At 37.6% G+C, this 20,623-nt stretch overlaps 2 protein-coding genes across 3 annotated transcripts; one reads left to right on the forward strand and one right to left on the reverse strand.

Annotated features, from left to right (window-relative positions):
• Positions 1 to 203: 203 nt before the first annotated feature.
• Positions 204 to 8,481, forward strand: ucp1 (uncoupling protein 1). 2 transcript variants are annotated; one of them, XM_067440841.1, is made up of 8 exons: positions 247 to 359; positions 1,082 to 1,215; positions 1,324 to 1,457; positions 2,345 to 2,552; positions 2,665 to 2,862; positions 3,526 to 3,627; positions 7,178 to 7,358; positions 7,861 to 8,481. In XM_067440841.1, the coding sequence occupies exons 3-8, from the start codon at positions 1,332 to 1,334 to the stop codon at positions 7,973 to 7,975; spliced, it is 930 nt and encodes a 309-aa protein (XP_067296942.1). In that variant the 5' UTR covers positions 247 to 359; positions 1,082 to 1,215; positions 1,324 to 1,331; the 3' UTR covers positions 7,976 to 8,481. The 2 variants fall into 2 exon arrangements, with proteins under 2 accessions (XP_067296941.1, XP_067296942.1); XM_067440840.1 differs by lacking the exon at positions 1,082 to 1,215 and having other exon boundaries at positions 204 to 359.
• A 1,175-nt stretch (positions 8,482 to 9,656) lies between these two features.
• Positions 9,657 to 19,929, reverse strand: elmod2 (ELMO/CED-12 domain containing 2). Its single transcript, XM_067440842.1, has 9 exons — positions 19,868 to 19,929; positions 19,081 to 19,228; positions 15,837 to 15,865; positions 15,644 to 15,741; positions 13,543 to 13,672; positions 13,334 to 13,467; positions 13,155 to 13,223; positions 12,911 to 13,044; positions 9,657 to 10,532 (listed from the first exon to the last, which is right to left on the reverse strand). Exons 2-9 carry the CDS (start codon positions 19,223 to 19,225, stop codon positions 10,375 to 10,377), a joined length of 897 nt encoding a protein of 298 aa, XP_067296943.1. The 5' UTR covers positions 19,226 to 19,228; positions 19,868 to 19,929; the 3' UTR covers positions 9,657 to 10,374.
• Positions 19,930 to 20,623: the final 694 nt, after the last annotated feature.

The raw sequence follows: 20,623 nt of genomic DNA on the forward strand, positions 1-20,623 counted from the left end.
AGTGTAATGTTTTTAGACACAAACACACTGTGATCGTAGTCATTCATTAATGCTGTGCATGTTTATTTCTGCAACATCTTGCAATGGTTTAAGCGTGAAGTTTTCAGCACCTTTATGTCCACCGAGTTATCTAAAAGGCTTGTTTATCTGGATGTGGGATGTTTTGGACTCTGTGCTGGAGGGTGGACTTTGTGTTGGCCAGTAGTCGTTCCCAGAGAAACGCCTCCCTGAGCGGAGGAGGGAAAACCCGTCTTGAATAATGATATAAAGAAGAACCGAACGTGTCCTCTTCCCTTCAAAGCGCCGGTTTTCATCCTCACAGCCCTGTCACTCCATCAGACAGAGGAACTCACTCACAGGTCAGTGATCTTATAGCCATGTGTGTGTGTGTGTGTGTGTGTGTGTGTGTGTGTGTGTGAGAGAGAGAGAGATCTAATGTGACATTAAAATTTATAATCCAATATTTTATCATTTGAATATTATTACAATTTTTGAATAAATATGTGATGTATAAATATATCTTTTCAAATAGTGTAATGTATTTTTGATAAAGATCTCGTGTTATGAAAGTTATCACGCTAGCTGAAAAGCTTTGATCTTTACTCTTTTTTTTTTTTTTTTTGCATATGCATTTGCATATGTTGTAAATATTTACACTGCCAGTCCAAAGCTTAGGTGCTTGACTGAATTTATGTTTCTCATGATTTTAAAAACGTTTTGATCAAAAGTTTTCTGCTGAAATGCTTTAAGTTAGTGTTGCAGACAATTATAAATTGTGCCTAGATAAAATTTTTGGTAACACTTTATTTTAAGGTTCAGTTATTAACTAGATGCTTATTATCATGCATATAACTGGGATATTGTCTGTTTATTAGTACTCATAAAGCTCATATTAATGCCTTATTCTGCATGACCTTATTCTACATCTCTTAATCCTACCCCTAAACTTAAATGCTACAAAAACTACCTTACTAACTATTAATAAGCAGTAAATTAGGAGTTTATTGAGGCAAAAGTCATAGTTAATAGTGAATATGTGTTCCCCACACTAAAGTGTTACCCAAATGTCTTTCATTTTTAGCCCTTTAACACAGTTCTTAAAGTATGAATCAAGTGTGCAGCATAACAGGAGCGCCTTCAGTCATTTAAAAGCATCCCAGGATGCACCTCATGCTGAACGGACTTCATTTGTCCTCATTTAAGTTTTTCCCAAAGGTACGGCGTTACGATATTAATGTGAAATGTGCAGAATGTTGTAATGAATGAGTTGGTGTGTGTGTGTGTCCAGCGGTGCACTGCATGTGGTGTGTTTTGTGTCTTCAGCCGTCAGTATGGTGGGTCTGAAGCCGTCTGAAGTTCCTCCTCCGCTGGCCGTGAAGGTCCTGAGCGCAGGAACGGCCGCCTGCATCGCTGATTTGGTCACCTTCCCTCTGGACACGGCTAAAGTGCGCCTGCAGGTACAGACGGGACGTCCCAGCGGAGCCTCTGCACCAATAATACTTCTTTATATATTATAGAATAATCTGGGTAGTTTTGTTTGGTATTATTATTTAAAATTGTAAATATATATACCTTCTTTTATTTGGATTACTGACGAAGAATATATTATTAATAAAACATAAAAAAACTATGTAATATTATTATTATATATTGTATTCATGAATATTACTATTCAGAATATGATATTAAATTGTAATATGATATATTAAACGTTATATAGGCCAGATTATGATATTTAAATATGATATTTAAATATTATAATATTTAATATTATACATTTATGCACCAATAATATATTTTATGATTATTATAAAACTATATAAATAATCTGGTTGGCTATTTGGAATTTCAAATATATAGATTATTAACATAAAAATCTATTTACAATTATTATATAATCTTTTCCAGAGTATATAACAGATAATCAGATAATAATCGGATAAAAATCTGTTTTAAAATATATTTCTTTATTATAATTTATTGAACAATTATATCATAATATATTATATTTTTGCACCAATAATATTTTTGTGAATATTATATAAATAATATGGGTAGTTGTTCAAAATTTTGTTAGGTATTATTTCAAATTGTATACATCTAACATTTAGATTTCTGATATATTGTTAAAAATATATTTTGTTTTATTATAATATACAGCTCTGGAAAAACTGAGACCACTTAACATTGAGAAATCCATGTTAAGTGGTCTCTTCATTTTTTTTCAGAGCTATATATATATTTACTGAAAAAAGGAAGAAAGTTATATATATAACTTTTTTCAGGGAATCTAGTATTCTGGTCGACTCCCGTCTCAATCTGTCTGTGTCCTGTGTTGTCCCAGATCCAGGGGGAGAAGGCGGTGACGGGCGCAGCTAAGGGCATCCGGTACAGAGGGGTGTTTGGGACCATCAGCACCATGGTGAGAACGGAGGGGCCGCGCTCGCTCTACAACGGCTTAATCGCTGGTCTTCAGAGACAGATGGCCTTCGCATCCATACGAATCGGCCTCTACGACAGCGTCAAAGGCTTCTACACGCGGGGCAAAGACAGTGAGTTCAGAGAAAACTGCAAGATCTCAGCTGTTCCTGTTACACCACAGTGAGAATATTGGGATGAAGCTGAAAGAAAGGGTGAATTTTTTTTTTTTTTTTTACCTTGCAGACCCCAACGTGGGCATACGGATCTTGGCGGGCTGCACCACAGGAGCGATGGCCGTGTCCGTGGCTCAGCCCACAGATGTGGTGAAGGTGCGTTTCCAGGCCCAGATGAACCTGCAGGGCGTGGGCAGACGCTACAGCGGCACCATGCAGGCCTACAGGCAGATCTTCCAGCTCGAGGGCCTCAAAGGCCTGTGGAAAGGTGCCTGTTCTGCCCCGAAACCAAGCTTTACCGTATGCCGTTATTTGACTTTGCAGCACTGAAGATCCTAGTGAATATTTTAAGCCGGGTGCACGCTGTGCGATTTTGGCCACAATTTTGCCGTCTGAGACAAATTTAGCAAATCCTAAAAGATTCCTCAGATCCTCGGCTAAAATCTGACGTCTTTGGTCGTTAGTTTGACATGTTCACCGGCAGCCGATTAATGACCGCTGCGATCAAATTTTACTGATTTGGCATACACTCCTGCAGTGTGACTTCTCCTACGACGACCGTCAAATATCTCGAGTTTTCAAGACAAACTATGACCACAACGAGAGCTAGAGATTTCTTTGTAGCCACCATTTCAGTCCCGCGTGTAATGCAGCTCACTGTCACCGAACGCGTCATTCCTTGATGATATAAAACTCCGGACCAGTTTTCTTGCATGTGTCTGTCTTTAGCACACCTTGACTATCGTACAGTCTGACATTAATGACAAGTGAGATCCTATTATCGAGTCACGGACAACTGAGATCCCACAGTGTGACATGGCTTACATCGAGGATCATGTTTGTACAGTCTTGACAAGCAACAGTCGCAAAGGATTTAAAAAAATCTCCCAGTGTGCAGGACCCATTATTTATATGATTTGTTTTAATACAGGAACTCTACCGAACATCACGAGGAACGCCCTGGTCAACTGCACAGAGCTGGTTTCGTACGATCTCATCAAAGAAGCCATACTCAAACATAAGATCCTGTCAGGTAAGTCCCACGACTGAAAATATAATTTCAGCATGTTTCCCAAAACTCAAAGCATATGCTAGTGTGTGACAGAGCCTCGAAATCAGGCCAAGAGTCCATAAGGAGGCACAGCTGGAGCGTCTGTGATTGGTCATAAGCTCACACACCCTCTCTTTACTGTCCAATAACCAGTGGGGAATGTGTTGGAATAAACCAGTACAAACCACTTTCACTAGATTAGATAGTGCTGGTGATCAGCTCATGCTTTGGTGGATCATAACATCAGCACATCTGTACATCTGAAGGTCTCTGACTGCAGGGATGGCTTACTGTTAACTTTAACTAAAACTATTCAAGTTTGCTGTTGTTCATTGAAAAAACTAATATTTCAGTTAGTTACCAAGGTGGCATTTCTGGAGGAAGATTTTTGTTTAAGTAGTACAATTACTAAAAAAAACAAATCCAAGAAAGAAAAGAAAATCTAATAAACCAAAGTAGAAAAAAAATCTAATGATAGAATCTCATTACAAAATTACTACAACTTAAAGGTAAAACTTTAAATATAAAGGTAAATACTGATTAAAAATAATTATATATAATACTAAATTATCTACATGTATGTAGGGTATGTCTTTTGCACACTGTGAGAATGAAAAAAAGATTCACTCAAAATATTTGCCAATAAAACAATTTCATTACACATGAAAGGACATTAAGCCGACTATTTAATTTCTTGGAATAAAATTATCAAAAGAAACTCAGACTTTTATAAATAATGACTATAGACAGTCCCTGACAAAAGTCTTGTCGCTTATCTATTTTCTAGAAATACCTGATCTTAACCTGACTTTTAATTAATTCATTGGTGTTAGAAATAGCTCATATGAAAAGCTAAAACCCTCCCAAATGATGTTTAATGCACTGAAATAAATAATTTTCATAGAAAAAATATTTATCATTTAATCAAGACAGAAAGGTCAAATTTTGGCAAGACAAAAGTTTTGTCGCCTATACAGAAATTGAACAAATTTACTGCAAATACAAAAATATGTCAGCAAATTAAGTTGTGGTGCTGTGAGATCCAAATTTAATATCTTGTATGACTTCCATGAGCTTGAAGGACTGCATCCATGCGGTTTGGCAAGGATTCATACAATTTATTGATGAAGTCATCAGGAATAGCTATGAAAGCAGTCTTGCATGCCTCCCAGAGTTCATCAATATTCTTTGGTTTCGTCTTCCATGCGTCCTCTTTCATCCTACCCCACATATGCTCAATGATGTTCATGTCTGGTGACTGGGCTGGCCAATCCTGGAGCATCTTGATCTTCTTCGCCTTGAGGAACTTTGATGTGGAGATGGAAGTATGCGATGGAGCACCGTCCTGCTGCAGAATTTGGCCTCTTTTATGGTTGGGAATATAAGGGGTAGCTAAGATTTCTTGGTATTTTAGACTATTGATGTTGCCTTCCACCCTGCAGATCTCTCGCACACCCCCATACTGGATGTAACCCCAGACCATGATTTTTCCGCCACCAAACTTCACTGTTTTCTGGGTGAATCTCGGATCCATTCTGGCTCCAGTAGGTCTCCTGCAATATTTGCGGCGACTGTGGTGTAATTCAACAGAAGATTCATCTGAAAATCCACCTTCTGCCACTTTTCCAGCGTCCATCCTTTTAGCAGGCTGTGGGCCTTGGCAAATGCCACACGGTTTTTCAATTGTCTTTTGTTTAGTGCTGGCTTCTGGGCACTGATTCGACCATGGAGGCCATTTCGAGACAGAATCCGACAAACTGTTCTGGTTGACACAGGGACTTCAGGTGACCAGGTCTCGTGGAGCTCTGCTGCAGTGGAAAATGGGCTGGCCTTGGATTTTCGAGCCAACAAACGGTCCTCTCGAGCAGTTGTCTTGCGGGCTCTGCCTGACCTGGGCTTGTCAAAAATGTCTCCAGTCTCTTCAAATCTTTTTTTTATCCTCTGTACTTGACGCTGAGACACATTGAAGGTGTCTGCCACATCAGCAGTGGATCTGGTCTTCAGCCTCATGATAATCAAAACTTTAGTCTCAGGGTGAATCTTAGGCATGTTTGCAGAGGTCTAGTTGCAGTTGATGTGAAGGTCTAGTGCACTGGGGTTCTTTTTATACACACTTGAGACCTAATTGATCCATTATTAGTCACAGGTGAAGCTCATATGACAAGGTGACAACACTTATGTCTTTGCAAAAATTGACTCAGTGGGCTTTACCAAGCTGTGAATATTAGAATACTTTTTGAAAGTTTAGTTTTTCACTGAAACATTATCACAAAAGCTGGTGGGATTAAAATGAGCCATTTCTTGTAAAAAAAAGCTTGATTAGAAATATATTTCAGCGGGACTTTAGGTCAATTTGTACACAAGCGACAAGACTTTTGTCAGGGACTGTATATATATATATATATATACAATTCAATCATAATATAATTATTCATATAAGAAGATAAATCATAAAAATAATAAAACTAAAATTAAAATTGAAAATATAAAAACTAAATGTAATTAAATAATATAATATAATGATAGTAATACTATAGTAATATATAAATATTAAATACAGTGTTATTTTGGCTTCATTAAAATACTATAATGGTTTTTATTAATATTTCAAATCACTTTTTATTTTTGTATATTTTCCATTTTCATTTTGTTTTGTTTTTTATTGTAAATGTCCAATTTCTTTTTTTTCAATGAAATGAAGGTACTATATTTTAGTTTGATTAATATTTTGCATTTTTAGGGGATTTACTATTATACTTATGGAATAGTCATAATCCATGTATTAACTGAAAATTAAATTTCCAACTTAAACTGTCATAAATCAACACTTCAGCACAGACTTCAGTTTTAAAGACCCTTGGAAGATTATTAAAAAACTACATTTTAGGTTAAAAAAAAAACGTTTTAGGTTATTATTATGAAAAATGCATAAAAAACTTTTATTTTTTTATTTTATGACATAATATATATATTTTTAAACATGTTTTACTCTAAAACTGTGAGAAAATCTGAACAAGTTAATATCTCAAAAAATTAGCTTTCAGTCAAATTTAGTTTGGGGCGCAGTACCAAACGCTTCCACTAGAGGAAATTCGCCTCTTTTCCAATGCGCTCATATTTGACCGCAAATAATTCTTGTGACTAATAATAGTGACTTCTTTTTCAGGACCATTTAAGCATGTTTTTGTGTGTTCACATAGCAAAGTGCCAAACCCTTCACCAAGTTTCATATCATTCCATTGAGCTAAAAAAAAATCTATGAATAAATAAAAATAAAACGTAGATTTTTCAGTCAAAAATGACTGAACAGCACTAGAGGGTTAAACTTAATGAAAGTTAGAGATGTTGCCTTAAAATATTTAGTTTTTTTTTTTTTTTCATATTTTGCTTAATTCCAGTTAGTGTTTGTTGCATTTCAAGTAATGCATTTTTAAGTAAACTTTAATAACTCACATTCGACACACTGAATAAAATAATCAAGAGCGTTCAAGCACACATTTCAGTAACACTTATCCCTTTTTTTGCATGGCAGACAATCTTCCGTGTCATTTCGTGTCTGCATTCGGCGCCGGTTTCATCACGACAGTGATCGCGTCTCCTGTGGACGTGGTGAAGACTCGCTACATGAACTCTCCTCCCGGTCAGTACAAAAGCTCCATCAACTGCGCCTGGACTATGATGACCAAAGAGGGACCAACCGCCTTTTACAAAGGGTGAGCGAGCACAAGCTTTAACACTATCCTATTCTATCTATCTAGAGCATGCTGTTTACGGCCTAGTATACGACTGGGATCACTCTGTTCTGAAATTTTATTGGAGACTAGCCGACCTGTACATTTCACATTTGCATCCTGGTTAAAAAAAGGTGAATAATAATAAAAGGTAATCTAATCATGCTGCACCATAAACGATAACTATATCAGCATCCACATCAATGCACAATATCCTTCTGTTTGTTCTAAGCAAGAACGTCCTCCGCTTTAAATGCCCAAGCTCTTTAAAGTAGGATGGATTCTGATTGGCTGTCGGGTGTTTTTAGTGTTTCTCAACTGGAAACAAAAATCGGTTTGAAAGCGAATCCAGCGATATTGTTTCTCTGTGCCGTTATCATTAAAGTTGTGGTGTAAACGTTCGGCTATTCTTTTATTTTTAGAACGATTTTTAGAAATGTCATTCTTGTTAACATACGACACTTTGTTTCTCTTTCTGTTCCAGTTTCGTTCCATCTTTCCTGAGGTTGGGCTCCTGGAACGTGGTGATGTTCGTGTCGTTCGAGCAGCTGAAGAGGGCTATGATGATGTCCCGGGACAGACTCGAGGCCAACACGTAGATGCTAAACTCAAAATGTCATCCTTTCATACACACAGACTCACATGAGCGGCTGTTTTAAGCCCCTCTGACGGGACGATGAAAACCGGAGCGCAGGCGCATCGACTTCCAGTTTCAGACTTCCTCTTTGGAAGCTGAACGGGCAACATTACGGATGCATCTCGAGCATCTGAATCAGATCCTCCTTCAGGGCATTTTTCATTTATAAATAATTATGAAACCCTTACACAATGATTGATCATCCGACGCACAGATTGAAATGAGAGGATGTTCTGAACCTCACCCCCTTGATATGTTAATGTACATAATGTTTATGTAATATTTATCTTAACTCATTTTTTAAGCAATTAGTGCTTTATATAAAGCATCCATTTACATTAATATCTATTTAACCCCTAATCTTTTCCAACACGTTACCCTGAAATGTCCTAGAAAGTGAGACTGCCTCATTACTGGAAACCTATAAAGATAAGCATACACGCTTCAATAAAACACCTTTATACAACATCTGGATGACTTTGTCTTACTGCGAAATATTAAGTTACTTCATGTGAAGTAAGATTTATATTCAAAGCCGTACAAATATTTACAGTAACTGTATTTCCTTTATTCTTTGTTGCACAAATTGAAATTGCGAATTGAAATTGTGCCCAATGGAAACGCATCAATTTCACAAAAACTCCCATGTAAAAAATGTTTTTGCGCTCACATGAGATGGTTTTAAGCAATTTGCAAAAGGAATATTTCACAAAACACGCATTTACAGGTCAGCTATGGGGCAAAATGAGTCAAATGCTGTGGGTAAAATGAGCCAGCATTTTAACCCCACCATAAGGCACTGTATTCAGTTTAAATCTCTGAAGTATAAACTGGTATCATTTCAATGAAATATTACGCAACTGGTTCAGTTTAATTTTTTGTGTGTTTATTTGAACAATGCACAAGTACACAACCCTTCCCTGATAAGAACCAGAAGATATTAATTACATATATATTTCCACCATGTCCTAACATGTTCGACATTGCAAAAAAACCACCATGCCAAGACCCTTTGACCAAAACACTTATTCGTTTTAGTGCCATTCATTCAAATTCAGTTTCCATTTAATAAATCTGTTTAATCGTTTTTTTGGGAATATTACAGCTTTGGTGTACAACATATTGCAAACAATTAAAGATATTGAAATTTAATTTGGTGGGTTTTATGTTGTTTAAGGTAGCTTTAAGAAAATATATGACTATTTGTAAAATAAAATTTGATTATTAAATTAGTTTTGAGATAATTTCACATGAATTTGATTTAGTTACATGGTCAGTTTATAGCCAGATCAACTTACCCTTACCTGGGGTAAATTGAGCCACATGAACTCTTTAAAAAAAAAAAATGTTTTATAAGGCATATTTTTGGAACCATATATATTATATGTATTCAGATCATTTAAAATGATAGGGAAGCATCCTGAAAATCAATACTTCTGCCTAGTTCTCTCATCTCGGGGACCATTTAAATAAAAATGGGCTCATCTTACCCCACTCTCCCCAAGGCTAAAGGATGAATACAAATTATGACATGAAACAGAGATTGGTTATATGATGGAAGATGTGCAAAAAAATCATGACATGTATTCAACAACCTATTTAAATGCCGAAGCACTAATGAAAATAAGCAAACATTGCATGAATGAATGTTCAGTCACTAATTTTATTCAACATTAGGTATGAATCCAACACTATAAAATCAATTGGGTCATCAGGAATAAAAAGTTACATCTTCAAAACCAAGCACTGCTTATAAATAAGACAACAACACAGTGTCACAGCAACGTTTGTACATAAAAATGCTTTACTTTGGAATCGAGTTGAGGTCTGAATAAAATTATTCACAGAACAGATAATATAACCAATTAGATATTAAATATTTGTGTACAGGCCACATCAAAGAATTGTGCAGACGATGACAGGTGAGGGTTTAATACAACTTAAACGCATTTTAACATGCAAAGAGGTTGAATCATCTGCATATCGGACGAAAGCAACTTCCTAACATCTTATGAACAGAAACGTCAACTTCCTGAGATGGGTAAACACTACGGAGCAGGAGTCGTGTGTACACGGCCAAAACGTTCAAGTGTGATGGGGAAGTTTCAAAAATCACTTCTAAAGTATTAATATTAATACTTAGTGTAAGTCTTTTCCCTGACCAGAATGTAGCTAAACAGCCAGCTATATACCCTTGATGTATACGTTATACGGTTGTTGTTTAATTATTAATATTCAAATAAAGTTTCATGCACGTTGTACATTTCCCCAACTAATACCTATTATGAAGTCAATGGAAAAGGAACACAAAAGCACCGATAGCGGTCTCCTATTGTCTGAAGCGATGCTGGAATGCTGAAGTCACTTCTTTGTGTCCACGCTCACGGTCAGCGTGACCTCCGGCATCTGGAGTAGAGCTCTGACCTTGTCGTGAAACTTCTCTCTGTAGTGATTGAACTCCATGATGCTCTCCGGCTCCTCTTCCAACCAGAACTTATCGAACTCATACGCCAGGAAACCTACCGACAGAGAGAGAGAGAGGAAACACGAGACCATAACGGAGAGATGATTTTATGAGCGTTTTATGAACAGGTCCAACAAAGAAAAGGAAAACATCAATACATCATTTAAAAACATTTTTTTTAAATTCCCTCCTGTCCAGCATCTATCTTTTAGTCTACCTGTCTATCTTTTAGTATATTATTTTATTTAAAATTATCTATGTCTGTCCGTCTGTCTGTCTATCCGTCCGTCTGTCTGTCCGTCTGTCTTTCTGTCCATCTGTCTGTCTGTCTATCCGTCTGTCTATCTATCTATCTATCCGTCTGTCTGTCCGTCTGTCTATCTATCTATCTATCCGTCTGTCTATCCATCTGTCTGTCTATCTATCTGTCTGTCTATCTATCTATCTATCCGTCTGTCTATCCATCTGTCTATCTATCTATCCGTCTGTCTATCTATCTATCTATCCGTCTGTCTATCCGTCTGTCTATCCGTCTGTCTATCTATCTATCCGTCTGTCTACCCATCTGTCTATCTATCTATCCGTCTCTCTATCTATCTATCTATCCGTCTGTCTGTCCGTCTGTCTATCTATCTATCCGTCTGTCCGTCTTTCTGTCTGTCCGTCTGTCTATCCTTCTGTCTATCCGTCTGTCTATCTATCTATCCGTCTGTCTACCCATCTGTCTATCTATCTATCCGTCTCTCTATCTATCTATCTATCCGTCTGTCTGTCCGTCTGTCTATCTATCTATCCGTCTGTCCGTCTTTCTGTCTGTCCGTCTGTCTATCCGTCTGTCTATCTATCTATCCGTCTGTCTATCCATCTGTCTATCTATATATCTATCTATCCGTCTGTCCGTCTGTCTATCCATCTGTCTGTCTATCTATCCGTCTGTCCGTCTGTTTATCCATCTGTCTGTCTATCTATCCGTCTGTCTATCTATCTATCTATCCGTCTGTCTATCCATCTGTCTGTCTATCTATCTGTCTGTCTATCTATCTATCCGTCTGTCTATCCATCTGTCTGTCTATCTATCTGTCTGTCTATCTATCTGTCTGTCCGTCTGTCTATCCATCTGTCTGTCTATCTATCCGTCTGTCTATCTATCTATCTATCCGTCTGTCTATCCATCTGTCTGTCTATCTATCCGTCTGTCTATCCGTCTATCCGTCTGTCTGTCTATCTATCTATCCGTCTGTCTATCCATCTGTCTGTCTCTCTATCCGTCTGTCTATCTATCTATCTATCTATCTATCTATCTATCTATCTATCTATCTATCCGTCTGTCCGTCTGTCTATCCATCTGTCTGTCTATCTATCCGTCTGTCCGTCTGTCTATCCGTCTGTCTGTCTATCTATCCGTCTGTCTATCTATCTATCTGTCTGTCCGTCTGTCTATCCGTCTGTCTGTCTGTCTGTCTGTCTGTCTATCTATCTATCTATCTATCTATCTATCTATCTATCTATCTATCTATCTATCTATCTATCTATCTATCTATCTATCTATCTATCTATCTATCCGTCTGTCTATCTATCCGTCAGTCTGTCTATCTATCTATCTATCTATCTATCCGTCTGTCTGTCTATCCGTCTGTCTATCTATCTGTCCGTCTGTCCATCCGTCCATCTATCTGTCCGTCTGTCCATCCGTCCATCTATCTATCCGTCTGTCTGTCCGTCCATCTATCTATCCATCTGTCCGTCCGTCCGTCCGTCCGTCCGTCCGTCCGTCCGTCTATCTATCTATCTATCTATCTATCTATCTATCTATCTATCTATCTGTCTGTCTGTCTGTCTGTCTGTCGGTCGGTCGGTCCGTCCATCTATCTATCTATCTATCCGTCTGTCTATCTATCCGTCAGTCTGTCTATCTATCTATCTATCTATCCGTCTGTCTGTCTATCCGTCTGTCTATCTATCTGTCCGTCTGTCCATCCGTCCATCTATCTGTCCGTCTGTCCATCCGTCCATCTATCTGTCCGTCTGTCCGTCCGTCCGTCCGTCCGTCCGTCCGTCCATCCATCCATCCATCCATCCATCCATCCATCTATCTATCTATCTATCTATCTATCTATCTATCTGTCTGTCTGTCTGTCTGTCTGTCCATCTATCTGTCCGTCTGATTATCTGTCCGTCTGTCTGTCTGTCTGTCCGTCCGTCCGTCTGTCTGTCTGTCCGTCCATCTATCCATCTGTCTGTCTCTATCTATCCATCTGTCTGTCTCTATCTATCTATCTATCTATCTATCTATCTATCTATCTATCTATCTATCTATCTATCTATCTATCTATCTGTCTGTCTGTCTGTCTGTCTGTCTGTCTGTCTGTCTGTCTGTCTGTCTGTCTGTCTGTCTGTCTGTCCATCCATCCGTCTGTGTGTGTGTTTACTCACAGTAGAACTGATGGAAATCCTGCATTTGGGGTTTTCCAGACACTGTGTTATAGAAATGAAGCTTCAGAGCATCGCTCTTCATCAAGCTGTACGCCATCTCAGTCAGATTGATGCCCACTATGGCATACGAGTACCTACAATGACACAAAGAAATCTACAATAAGCATCAACGCCACTGACTTAATGAGTCGTGATGCTGAGTAACACTTAGTGTGGCGTATGACGTAGATCAGCGAGCATATACCCTAGTCTGGGGTGATTGGCATGGGACAGGACCTGCCGGGCTTCATCAGTGTATTTCACACTGAAAAAACTGAGCAAACAAAGAAAACCATGAAACATAAACTTAAAACGATCAAGCGAGAAACAGGATGAAAACAGCAGCTTCCTGTAATTCATCGCTATCAGAGAAGTTCAACATACAGAAGGTTGGTGAGTCCCAGCATCCCCATCCCTCGGAAGTCAGTCTTCGGGTCATCGCCCTGAAAGCCAATATTTCCCCACTGCTTCGTGATCCTCGACTCCAACTTCACCGCCGGCATCAGCAGGTCCCACAACTGGTGGAGAGCAAGCAAACACAGACTAGTCAGAACTGAAAAGCTCAAACTTTACTCAGACTTTAAATCACTCACCTTCAGAAGCATGTTCTCATGCTCCTCGTTTTCAGAGTCGAACACCTCTTTTCTGAGTTCCTCGACTGCCTCAAACAGCTTGTTATATCCGTTGATTTGTAATAAGCACTGACGAAGATTCTCCTTAAACCTGAAAGAGTTTTTTTCTGCTGTTAGACCACAACACACACAGATCTTGAGTGCACTCTATAAATAAAACTGTGGACAACTGGGAAGCCAAAATCCTGATTAGTGAGTCTCTGATTTAAACTTCAGAAGGAGCTGATACGTAGGGTTGGGCATCGTTTTGATTTGAACGATTCTGATTCCGATTCTTACTTTCGATTCCGGTTCTTTTCGATTCTCGATTCCGATTCTTTGAGGGGAGGAGTCAAAACATGTCACATCGATATTCAATGCTATTTTCAATACCACGGGGGGGAAAACGCTGCATATACTGTCAATTAGATATTTTTATATAATTATTTTTTTTTGTCTGTCTTTTGAAAGTCTCCTATATAAACATTGATCAATTACTATTAAAATTCTCTCACAAATATTTGCTAACTCAATGTATTTTTTACAACGGGGTAATTGTGTTGCAATAGTTTACACACAGCACAAGTAAGCTTGATTTCGAATGGTAAATTGAATTTAAAAAGACGACTAAACAGTAATTAAATAAGAACAAATAAACATATTACAAAAAATAGCACAAATAAATAAAATAGAATAAAATTAAATTTAAAATAACATTGGATAATGTTTTTTGCAAAAAATTAAATAGTTTCATATAAAACCATTAAAGTTACACACGTTGATCAGTCAAGAGCAGTTGATCGTTTGTATTTTTGTAGTTTGAATAACAAATGACTGCGGTCCCTTTAAGAACTGCCGCACTCATGGATCCTGAACACTGTTCCTGTTACTCATTCATTTCTTCCTGAATTGTTCACGACTGTGTTTACATTAATACTCTTCAAAATGTGCACTGACAATTTGGTTGATTGTATTTGACCAATAATAAGCTGTAAAAAGAAGCAAATATTTGCACTTGTACGTCAGAGGGGCTATTAGATATTAATTCGTAGAATTATGTGCAATCCCGCGCGAAATTCAGACCGATCACACACACTAACACTAACACGCTGTCGCAAGGAAAAGTCCAGCAGAACGCGCGTCCGCCGTGTAACCGGGCTGAGTGAGAATATGCGGCTGCGCGTCAACTCGCTGTCGGTCAGAGAGGAGAGGAGAGGAGAGTGCAGCTGGGATCGATACTGTAGAAACTGAGCAGCCTATCGTATCTTTTCAGATATTTCAGTATCTATATTTTTGACAACACTAGTTGCACTGTGCCGACCCAGGCTATTTAAAAGTGAAATAAATCCACACTTCAGAGTGCCGTTTACCGGGCTTCCATGGCTAAAAGAACAAGCGGGCGCGCAAGCACCGGAAATCAGGTGGCCATGGAAACCAAAACTTGCGCGTTTGGAACCGAAGATCGGAACCGAAAACACACTTTCTAAACGATTCCAATGGAATCGTTATTTTTTAAACGGTTCCAAGTTGGAACCGGTTCTCGATGCCCAACCCTACTGATACGTTTGATTCATTTCCATGAATCACTTCAAAATGATTATTTTTTAACTAGATTTTGACATTAACACATTGCAAAAAATATGCTGCAGATCTTGTCGTTTCTGAGCAGTTAGTCTGCAAATAGAGCAGTTATCTATTTTTGTATTTTTATATTTTTTTCTCCCTTGAAATTTTTATTTTAAATAAAGGATGGTATTTCTTGTAATGTGTAATTTTTATTTTGTCAAAAAAGGAAAAATGTTTCCTAGTAATAGATCTATTGTTAAAAACGAAATCATACATAAAACATTTTGCAACAAACTTGGTAACTGGGGCTTTTTGGTCAAAATTATGCTATCTCTAATAAAAAAACAAACAAACGTTTCATGCCATTTCTAAGCAAATACATAAATATCTAGAATACACAGTCATTGCGGTGTGAAAGCGTAATCATGTAAAAAGAAAAGCTACAGACGTTCATAAAGTGATTGTCTTCACTTGCAAGTTTATTTTGGCTACTGAATGAAGTAAATGAGAGCCTCACGTGGGATCTTTCTGCTCCTTGATGCTCTTTTCTTGGATTATTTTAGCCAGATGATCCTCCAAATCACTCTCCTTCAAAGACAAAGCTGCCTGCAATACCTGATCAAACACAAGCAAGCGTTTAGAGTGTGACATAATCAGATGTTTAGCTCATGCTCAGAAGTGCTGAAGTGGCCGATGGTCTTCACACATACCTTGCTTTTGGAGGACCTCAGAGAATGCTCTACCAAAAAAACAACAACACCAGGTTAGCAAGAGTGATACATGACCATACAAATGTTGTCTTATAAAGAAACGTTTCAGCCAAATATTATAATCACTACAAACAGGCCTCTGCATGAACAGAACTTACATTTTTGGTTAAACAATAACTGTAAAGGGATTGTTCACTTAAAGGCACAATATGTAAGATTTTTGGATTAAAATATCAATGTTATATATTTTGTTGACTTGTGCACATACATTATACCAAATGTTTCCAAGAATGCCTAAATCCAAGAAATTAGCTCTTTTAGCCAGGACTCGGACCGTGTCTGTGCGTCGCCTATCAATGATGACATACCCACAATACCCTGGATTTATTTAGTAAAAACCAAGGAAACACCAAAGATGTTTTAATATGTATTTTATTAGACATGTGAGCAACTGTTTGGAGACAAAAAATCATTGTTTTCCAGCTCAACACAGACATTCTTGAGTACTATGTTTTACCATGCCTAATATCCATCTGGCTCTGACTAGCATTATAACATTACTTTCAACACACTCATATGTGTGTATTATGATAAAACAGTGCTGCGTTGCCACACATACGCGGAAGAAGCGACTGTGGCATAATAAAAGCTCAGCGAAATCAGCTTTGAGTAAGCAGGCGCAATATGAAAAAATTACATATTGTGGCTTTAAAGCTACACTGTGTAACTTTTTTAGTTTATTCTTAGCTAAAATCACTTAGTTCTTTCAAAAACATATGTGCTCATTAATGTATATTTACTTCTTTCAAGTAATAATGCATTCTCATAATTTTATAATATACCATTGAAAATGCATAAGTGTTGAGGGTTCGGATGGCGGTCGCCATGTTGCTCCTCCATCTTGAAAGTACATTTGCCAAAGAGGGACATACCCGTAAATTCAAGCTTCGCTTTTCGCGTTTTTACACTCGATGGCACCGTGTCGCATGTGAAGAGGAGGATTGCTTGAGGCTGCTATATGATGATGGAGGATCATCACTCACGTCGGACCCGCAATATTCACGGAACATTGCCGGGTCGCCTTCTGTGTGAAAGCAACCACGTCCCGGAATTGATTACCAAATTCGACCCGGGTCGGGGACCTAGTAACATTGCGGGATATGTATCAGAGTCGCCAAGGAAGCGGAAAAGAGAATTAAGACGGCAACGCGACAGGCAAATCAACAAGACAAAAGTAAATGTTGGAGTGGCCTTTCCAAGATGGAAAGAGCTCATGAGGAGCAACGATTTTAAAAAGAACGCCGACGTTGCCTGCTTTCTTCTCGACAGGTAATATTAATTCAGCCTATTTGTGTATATTGGAAGTTTTATTGTTGCTTGGCTAATTATATCATGGTGTGCTGTGCATAACACTAGAACGACGTCTAGGATAGTTTTCCTCGCGTCAATGATGAAAAAGTATTGTTTACCTTATAACATAAATCCGTGTTCTATGACGGATAACATGAGATTAATATTTTAATTGCATTATAATTTGTTTGCCTTACGCTAGTGGTGTTGTATAATATACAGAATAATGATAGCACTGATAAAAGTTACTTTACTAAGAGCTTGCATTCGTCTGGGAACCTGATAGCTGATGTTAGCAATGAACTGGTTATTATTCAGTTCTATTATTCATTTTACATAGATTAACTTGATCATAGATCATTTGGTAAATTAAATAACTGCAAATTATAATAGTTTTCAAAAATTACCTCATCACTTGAGTTGACGCAACACTCACCGAAGAGGTCGAACTGAAAGCTATGACTAAATCGGCCACCGTAGGAGTTGAAACGAAATCGAAATTGAGAGGAACAGAAACAATTATTCACTGGATGGTCATATACCTTTTCACCGCTAGATGGGAGAAAATATCACACAGTGTAGCTTTAATGGAAAAATTCAGTCATTAATTAATTACTCACCCAAACCCAAAAGACTTTCGCTCATCTTACGGAACACAAATTAAGATATTATTGAAACCTGAGAGATTTCTGTCCCTCCATTGACAGGTTAAGCAACTACCACTTTGATGTTTTTATGCTAATCCATATGACTTGAGAGGCTTAAGGCCTTTGCACACTGAGTCCGTAATTCGCATGCGAAATTTACGCACGTCAAAAAATAAATTCGACCTAATGTTATGTCAATCACTCTTGCACACTGCCTCCGAAACTTTCGTCAGTCAAAAAAATTTTCGGAAAAGGTACGATTTTTCTGCGTTTTCGCATCCGTAAAATCGCATTTTGAGAGACGTTTTGACAACTCAGAGCCACCATACATATTATTCTAGCAAAAATACTACAGATATTATTATATCACCGCTATAATTATAGCACATCAAGTCTCTGTAAAGCTGTGTGTGTGTGTGTGTTCGGATCCATAGACATACTGCCAGCCTCTGTTCGGGATCAACTGATTCACGGAAATTAGTCTTCTTTTTAATATGTGGCTCCAGTATCACTAGCAAAGCATCAAACTGAGCCACTGACACTGAAACTTCGGTCGGTCGGTCTGGATAATCCCGCTTGATAGGAGGGGAAACTCTCCTCCCTACGCGATCGCAGGAGTGGATGAACCCAATATCTCCTCAGGACAAATAAACCATCCTCACTAGACGCCACTTTGTCTTGTTTTGCGTTTTCCCCCCCATGACGTATTCATTAATACACATCGGACTGTGCAAGGTCTCTGTGCGTGACGAATTTTTCGGAGCACGAATACGGGAAAACACATGCAAAAATATCGGACTCAGTGTGCAAAGACCTTTAGTCCAAATGAATGTTCTGAAGAGACTCAATCACTTTATATGATGATCAGTTTTTTTTATCGAAAAAATGTTCGATGTTATCGCACATCAAGTGAACATGCTTAAGCTTCCGTTTACCCGATCTGTTGCGTGCACTGATCAATGTTTACGCGTGAACAAAAGCCGTAATTCACTCTATTCATCATATAAAGCGATCAAGTCTCTCCAGGAAATTTGAACTAAATTTCTCAATTCATTTGGATTAGCATCAAAGCAGTAGTTGCGTAACCTGTCAGTGGAGGGATAAAATTCTCTCCAATTTCATTAATATCTTTGTTACGAAGATTAATGACAGAATTTTCATTTTTGAGTGATCTTACCCATTAACTATTTTCCCATATATTAATATATAAGCATGCATAAACAAGTCTAGTCCACACATATCCTCACCTATCTGTGATGTCCTCAGGGCTCCAGCTTTGCATCGGGCACAAATGCGCTGTAGCTCGCATTTTCCTGTGAGCAGCCGGAGGAACCATTTCAACCAGAAGCGCAGACAGGAGGTATAGAAACTCTTCCAGATAAACCCCAACATCCTCTGAAATACAAACATGATCAGTTAGTCCAACTATTGCTCTCTCTCTCTCTCTCTCTCTCTCTCTCTCTCTCTCTCTCTCATGCATTGTTAGACAGGAATGCAACATACATGTACACAATATAGACATTTTGGATGCATTTTCTTAGAATAAACTGCATACAGCTCACGCACACAGCTCTTATACTGTCTCTAGAGCCACACATAAATGATGTAGCACTTCATTCAATGCAAATGAGCTATTGATCCGTGTAAAACACCAGGCATTCTGCTAGAAATAAGCACTATTCGTTATCACAGACCAATACAATCTGCGCGTTACTATTTACATTGCCCACCATGATCGATTCAGCCCTCAGAACTCACACAACTATAATAACAACTATTCAACTGCGTGAGTAATGTAGTTTATATATATCACTCAAAAAATATGTTTTAAGAAAATCATCTGGAAAACACAACAGGTTGTTCATGCACGATACTATTGGAACATCAAAAACACAAATTAAGCAGCGTGGAGTCATATGTTGGCGCAATTTGCGTCGTTTATACAGCTTCACGTTGAGTCACTGTTTTTTCTATCATATAATACAATCGAATAAAGATGTTATGGAGTGCAGTAACTGTATGGATCACACTTACTGCAGTCACTTCGCCCGGAAATGATTCGGATTGGTACGCATGCGCAGAAGTGCGGACGATTGAACCATAATCCCAGAGGGCGCAAGTGAGCTTTTCTGTGGCAAACTACGTTGTATTATTTAAATATAATTTTAATTTAATCTTTAATCTAAAGCATATACCCATAATAGAGAAGGTTATTTATATAAGAATTCACTTATTTGTATACATTTATTTTTCTTGAGTCTCACTGATCTTTTTTACACAGCAGCACCATTTTTGATTTAAAAGAGACTGAGATACTTTCTTTGTGGGTTGTATTGTTGTTTAATGTGTTTTGGGATTTGTTCTGTTTATATATGATCTAGTATGGCAAGCCATTTAGTAGTTTATAGGGATAGTTCACCCAAATTATGTCATTTAAGCATTTTCAAGTATATATATATATATATATATATATATATATATATATATATATATATATATATATATATATATATATATATATATATATATATATATATACCCTTACGAAACAAAATTATATTGCAGTATATTGGAAAACATCATGTAATACGTTGGGCAATAAATTCACATATATGGGATTTAATATTTATATTCTATTTATAGTTCAATATATTGAAAGTGGCAATCATTTGTATATTTTGCAATATATTACAGAAATATATATTTTTATGTACAATACCATCAATATATTATTCCATGTATTTACGGTTTTATATATATATATATATATATATATATATATATATATAT

This window comes from Pseudorasbora parva, chromosome 4 (genome assembly GCF_024679245.1).
Source record: "Pseudorasbora parva isolate DD20220531a chromosome 4, ASM2467924v1, whole genome shotgun sequence".
NCBI classification, from domain to species: domain Eukaryota; kingdom Metazoa; phylum Chordata; class Actinopteri; order Cypriniformes; family Gobionidae; genus Pseudorasbora; species Pseudorasbora parva.